The 6,336-nt window shown below is 40.7% G+C and overlaps 1 protein-coding gene across 1 annotated transcript; it reads left to right on the top strand.

The window, feature by feature from the left end:
- The first annotated feature begins 3,422 nt into the window (after positions 1-3,422).
- LOC149148101 (putative rhamnogalacturonate lyase B) lies at positions 3,423-5,907 on the top strand. The gene is made up of 2 exons (XM_089442071.1): positions 3,423-3,614; positions 4,207-5,907. Exons 1-2 carry the CDS (start codon positions 3,423-3,425, stop codon positions 5,905-5,907), a joined length of 1,893 nt encoding a protein of 630 aa, XP_089298197.1.
- The last annotated feature ends 429 nt before the right edge of the window (positions 5,908-6,336 follow it).

The following is a 6,336-nucleotide window of genomic DNA, read 5'->3' as shown; positions in this document are numbered from 1 at the left end:
AGTTGACGGTAGACATTCAACATGGCTATCAGAGGTTGATGCTACCGGATTGTGCAATCGAGGGGACCAGTCCCTTAGTATCCGGGGAATACAGGGACAATCTCGATGGAAGTGGTCTCCTTTGCATATGACACATGGTGATTTAGGCCCGATCAGTGCTGTGTGTGGATTTTTTCTAGATGACTCATGTTTGCCCCCAGTCGCCTTTGGCTCCTTCTTCTTCTTCTCTTTCTTCTTCTTCTCCTTCTTCTCCTTAGGAACTTGGTTTTTAGCTTTACCAGTTCCCTCAAGCGAAGAGGAAGGGGGAGAGGAAGAGTTAGAAGAGGTAGAAGGCTGGTGGTTAACTTTAGACTCATCTAGCTGTCGATTCGACTGTTCAGGAATGGTGGTGTTCTGAACTACATTGGTTGAAAAAAGCCAGACAGGTAGGCCAATTGTCAGTCCTGGAAGCGACAATGTGGCCATGTGGGGCGCACCAACATCTCCCCAAGAGGAGAAGGGACTAGGATTTCCACCAAGGGGAACTCCTTGGTTGGTGTGCTCCATTTTTTCAACCGAAAGATCAACGCAGGAATAGGAGGTGATTTTGTTCCGTTTAAAATAAATTTTTAACGACGCTTTAGACACAACTTGCTTTTTCAGTTTTAAAGAGTCGAGAAAAAGCTAAAGACGAATCTAGTCTCCTTCGATGTTTTAACGAGCCCGAAGTGACAAATGCTCGGATGGACTTTTCCGTTATAGAGTCTGAAAAAGCCAAAAGGAACTGCTCTGGAGTTCTAGGTAGAGGGTGTGCCAAAATTTTCGCAAAACCGCAGAATACTTTTTAGGGTACGGGCGGTCAATCTTCCCGAATGCTGTGTTCAGTGCATTGCGAATCGTAGGGCGGCTGACACAGCTTCCTATGGATAAAGGCTTTATTCCTATAGGGGTCTCCCAATATATACGCGACGGTACGTGGGAGCACAATCCGTACTGATACTTATCGCTTCACCATGGAGGAATCACCCAACCACTCAACGGTAAGATACCAGGTTTTACGACGCCGGAACATGTCTCTAGCCTAGACCTCTATGTTGTGCGTTATGTTACAAAGCGTTGTTAAGTTCATTCAGTTTATTTTAGGTTAATCTTGTTTAGCAGTTTGCCTTTATGGATCACCACGAGATGTATGGTAAAACTTCCTAAATGCAGTCTAAAGATGATAAGCAAGCTTTATATATCTTTTCAGCAGATGAAAATCCTAACTACAAAGGGAAAAGAAAGACATCATCTTTTCTCAATGAGCAATCAGCACACTCTAATGCACTTTTCCTAAACCAATCATGCAAACTATCAAGATGCAATATGCACAATGCAGGTGTTTGTTTTCCGTTTTCTTAGTATTGATGCCTACAAAGAAAGCTTTTTGCACAACTTTGAATTTGCTTTTAAATGACAAATACAAACAAGTTCACTTTTTCGAAATCAGAGAGGGTAGAAGAGATTACAGCACTTAACAATTTCTGAAATGAATACTTGTTTTGACACTTAAAAAAACAAACTCAAACCATAAAAAAAAAAAGCAAATTTATAATCAATCTGCAAACAGCCAATGAAATCTCTCCTAAGATCACAATCAGATCTGAATCAAGGGCTACAGGATGAATATTTCACTCTTGTAAAGGAAAATTATGAACGAAGTCACAAACACATAAAAACATTCATAATATTTTTGCACAAAAGGAGGTGGAATGCAAGCAGAGAAAAGGAGTTTTCAGATCATTAACTATCCTGGTTAAAGGCTGCAAAAAACAGAGATCAAAACAGGGCAACAGACAGCAGAGAACCCCAGCTGCACAAGGCCAAACTGGTTCAGCGCAACCTCAACACTGTGGTTTTGACATTCAGCGCAGGTAGCCCTTTCGGGAACTGCGTTGAAATGCAGACTGCCTTCACAGCAGTTGCGCTGAAGGAGAAACTCTCGTTTCTCACTGGTTCTGGGTCACAGATTGCTCAAAAATCAACAGTTTCAGGCCAAATCAGAAACACAAGCAAGGTATAAACAAAGGGATGCTTTGAGGGGGGTACTAAGATCTATCACAAGGATCATCAAATCATTTGTGAGTCTATTGTTCAGATCATAGACAAATCCAAAGACTGGATCAAGGCAGCACTGTCTACTTTGCAATCTGAGAGAAACAGATGCAGTTCGATTGTTGCTGTTGAGTCTATGAAATAAACAATGATAGAGACACAAATAAAATGACTAAAACAAATCTCCCCAGCGGAGTCGCCAATTTGTTGTGGGGAAAAATGCCTATGCAGGACGATCCTATCCACCTAAGGTGTGACAGTGCCTTAGCAACAAACATAGACAGTTATTCAAGTATTTCTTCCTTTATGAATTGAGAAAGAAGGGGGATCAATGGACTTACCGATGTCTTCCATTTGTCCCTCGATCTAGATCCTCTTCTCTTTGGGTGTTCACAGCTACTTGCCTCCTCACTTGCCCAGCTTCAAGAGAACAGCTACTTGATTCCGGCGAGATCACAAGAGAACAACTACTTGCGACAAGAGAAGAACACAACACAAAGATAGATATTCATATTCATAAATGATTCAGGATTAGAAGTAAATCAAATACACTAATGCAATCATACATCAAGAAAACATCAGCATATAGGAGAAAACAAGATAGCTTTTGTTATCACTGAAAATGCTGTAGTTAAAAATTTTTAGCCTGGCTTAAAGAGTGGGTGTTTTCGCAGCGCCTGAATTCTTTTCAGCAGTTTCGCAGCGCTACCTGTTTGAGTGGTTTCGTAGCGTGCTACGAAACTGGGGATTTGTTCGAGTTTTCATTGAAGGCCCAGACTTCAGGGGTTAAACCTTGTATTCAAATGCATGAGAAGGATGGAAGCGAATGATTAAAGTGAATTATTAACTGGAACTACATCAGCAATATAAATCAAGGTGGTAATGGAGAAGTGGCTCAAGGCTTTGCTGCCTTTTCTAATACACCGGTTGCTTATTCTGTTTCCTCTTAGTCTATCATTTCAATGTTCACATAATGGTTGAAGAATGATTTGTCACCTTAAATACTGGTATTTGTGAGATCGCTTTGGAGATTACAAATTGGGTTGTCATTAATTGTCTTCCTAATGAAAGAGTTCTTTAATTCATGGAGAATTCATTAGAGGACCAGATGCTGCCAGCAAACTCAAAGCGGTTGTTTGAAAAGCATGTTGTTTCTTTAGTTCCTTTCATTCCAAATATCATACTGAATGTATTCGTAGACTGGAAAGAAAGGCTATTGAAGGCTTTTACACGAGCATTTGCAGAGTGTAACTCAAGTTCGACAATGAAGCTCTTATACCTCTCGTCAATTGAAAACATGTTTTTTCATGATGTACGAGATAAGTCTTCTTCTAGTGTTTCTAAGAGAAATGGTCAATTTGTTTCCGAAGCTATTATGGAAGCTGAGGCATGACAAACCCAACGCATCCAATGCTGTATTAAGGGTTCTTCTTCATATTGGTCGTTCTGCTCCTGTAGATTCTATGCTGCTTGCAGAATATACGAAATTACAGCCAGTGTTACAAATAGGCAGCGTTGTGTTTATTTTTGCAGGGGATCACGTTTTTTTTAAACTGAGATACACAGCACCTCCTTAATGCACGTTGGTTCATTATTAATGCACATATTGAAGACATGAAAGTGCTCTTTTGAAATGCGGTGATCAATGCCAGGTGTCAAGTAGTTTTATAATAGTTTGATTGCTACAAGACCGCCATTATTAGTGGCACAAGAGCTGGTATTAGATTAACTGGTGCCGTTAAAAGATAAGTGCGCATTAAACAAAAACAAAAGAAGGATGATGCCATTCCTAGAAAGAGAGGAGAAATCGTTGTCGTAAAGACAAGGAAGCACATGGCAGAGCTCGAAATAGAAGAATTTCCTTTGTCAAGGTGGATGGTATTATTTAGATATTGTCTTCTACAAACGTGGTAACGTGCCGGTTACATGCTCCAGCTGGCGACCAAGAAACTTCTCAAGCTCCACAGAAGTTTTGGAGTTTAAAGAATTACCAAAGCACAAGTTAAATTCAGAGGGAGATTGTAAATATTTCAAGAACCATGGCTCTCAGAAGATTTGCGCTACATTAGATTACATTTATCACACTTTTGATAAGTATGCTATTAGTTCTGCACTCTGTAGCGGAAGTGTTAGGAGGGCGATGTGTATTTTGTGGATCAGGGTGCTCACATTGCATTAGATAATGGAATTGTGCGAGTCACCATATCAAAACCAGCGGGGATAATTACAGGCATACGTTATGGAGGACTTGACAATTTGCTCGAAATTTTCAACAAAGAAACGAACAGAGGATACTGGGATCTCAATTGGAACGAGCCAGGAGGGAAGGATACGTTTGATGTGCCAAGTGCGATATTTTTTAAAGTGGTCGAGGCTAACAAGGATAAGGTTGAAGTCTCTTTCCTCAGGCCATACAATCCTTCAAGCAGTTGGAAGATGGTGCCATTAAATATAGACAAAAGGTTTGTTTTGCTTCGAGGGAGCAGTGGGTTTTACACCTATGCGATATATGAGTGTCCAACGGGGTGGCCAGATTTCAATCTCAATCAAACTTGTGTTACATTCAAATTGAGGAAAGACAGATTTCACTTCATGGCAATTGCTGATAACAAACAAAGATTGATGTCATCCCCGGATGATCGGATACCAAACAGATGCAATATACTTACATATCCTGAAGCAGTTTTTCTCTCAAATTCTGGGAACCCTAGCCTTCAAGGCGAGGTAGATGATAAGTACCAGTACTCATGTGACAATAGGGAGAACAGAGTCCATGGATGGATCAGCTTTGATCCCATGGTTGGGTTCTGGGTCATCACTCCTAGCGATGAATTTTGTAATGGAGGTCCAATAAAACAAAACTTGACATCCCATGTTGGGCCAACATCGCTTGCAATGTTTCATAGTGCTCATTATGCGGGTGAAGAGCTATGTCCTAAGTCTCGTTCTGGAGAAGCGTGGCAAAAGGTTTTTGGCCCAGTCTTCATTTATCTTAATTCTTCATCAAGAGAGGCTCACCCATTCTCCTTGTGGCAAGATGCAAAGTTACAGATGATAAAGGAGGTACAAAGTTGGCCTTATGGGTGGCCTGAATCTCCATTATTTAGAAAGAGACCAGAACGAGGATATATTACTGGACAACTGTTAGTACATGATAAATATGCTGTTGAGGATGTTCACCCTGCTCGTTTTTCTTTTCTGGGATTGTCCACACCTGGAGAAAAGGGCTCTTGGCAAAAAGAGAGTAAGAGCTACCAATTTTGGAGTCAAGCTGAGGAGAATGGGTTTTTCTCTATAGAAAATGTTTGCCTTGGTACTTACAATCTCTATGGTTGGGTGCCGGGTGTTCTTGGTGACTATATGAAAGAAGGCTTGATTAACATATATTCAGGTTGTAGGATAGATGCTGGAATTTTGATCTATGAGCCCTCAAGAGATGGCCCTACTATATGGGAGATAGGTTTACCAGATCGCACTGCTGCAGAATTTTTCATTCCAGATCCCAAGCCTTGCCACATCAACAAACTATTTCTCAATCATCCTGAAAGATTCCGGCAATATGGCCTTTGGGAAAGATATTCTGAAATCTTCAAAGACAACGATTTGATATATACAGTTGGGACTAGTGACTGGAGAAGAGATTGGTGCTTTGCACACACATGCAGGATTGAAAATGATGGAAGCTTTCGTCCCGTAACATGGCAAATAAAATTCCAGCTAAGAGGTGTGGAACAAAACAGTCTTTATAAGCTTCGATTAGCAATTGCATCATCAACCAATGCAGCCATAAGCGCAGTGTTAGCAGAAACCAGTAAAGAAGGCTGTGTTTTCTAAATCACACAGCAGTTTCGTAGCGCGCTACGAAACTGCTGTAGGTGATAATTTTAAAGCGCAGAACTGTTAGTGTGATACTGTGAGCGGGAGTTGTGGAAGAGAGATATCTGTTTATCAATACCATCTACAGCACATTCAAAAACATGTCAGCATTCCATACTTGGGATTATTAAAAGACTTGGGAACATGTTGCTACACTTTAGGAGAAGGTTGGGAGACAGAAGCCGTGAAAACAGAGCACCTTCTTTAGTTAATTAATGAAGCCATCTACGTGACTGGAATCCAAGGCCAACTTATTTAGTGTACTTTCCTTCAGTCATCTCAACTCAAGCAGCAAAGGGACATGTGTCAAGAGCCAGAAAAGCATCAAGCATACGAGGAGAAAGGAATTAATGTTTTAGTTTGATTAGGATTGTGTGCAATTACATT

This window comes from Pinus tabuliformis, chromosome 9 (genome assembly GCF_031772625.1).
Source record: "Pinus tabuliformis cultivar Carrire ecotype Pingquan chromosome 9, CPIR1, whole genome shotgun sequence".
NCBI classification, from domain to species: domain Eukaryota; kingdom Viridiplantae; phylum Streptophyta; class Pinopsida; order Pinales; family Pinaceae; genus Pinus; species Pinus tabuliformis.
Note: the sequence above shows the minus strand (reverse complement) of the source record. Positions and strands in the feature narration are given on the sequence as shown.

Bases quoted from the DNA above. Each gene is read 5' to 3' on its own strand.
- LOC149148101 (XM_089442071.1), top strand. From the start codon at position 3,423: ATGGTCAATTTGTTTCCGAAGCTATTATGGAAGCTGAGGCATGACAAA. The intron at 3,615-4,206 runs GTTTTTTTTAAA...CGGAAGTGTTAG, and splicing joins TTATTTTTGCAGGGGATCAC to GAGGGCGATGTGTATTTTGT.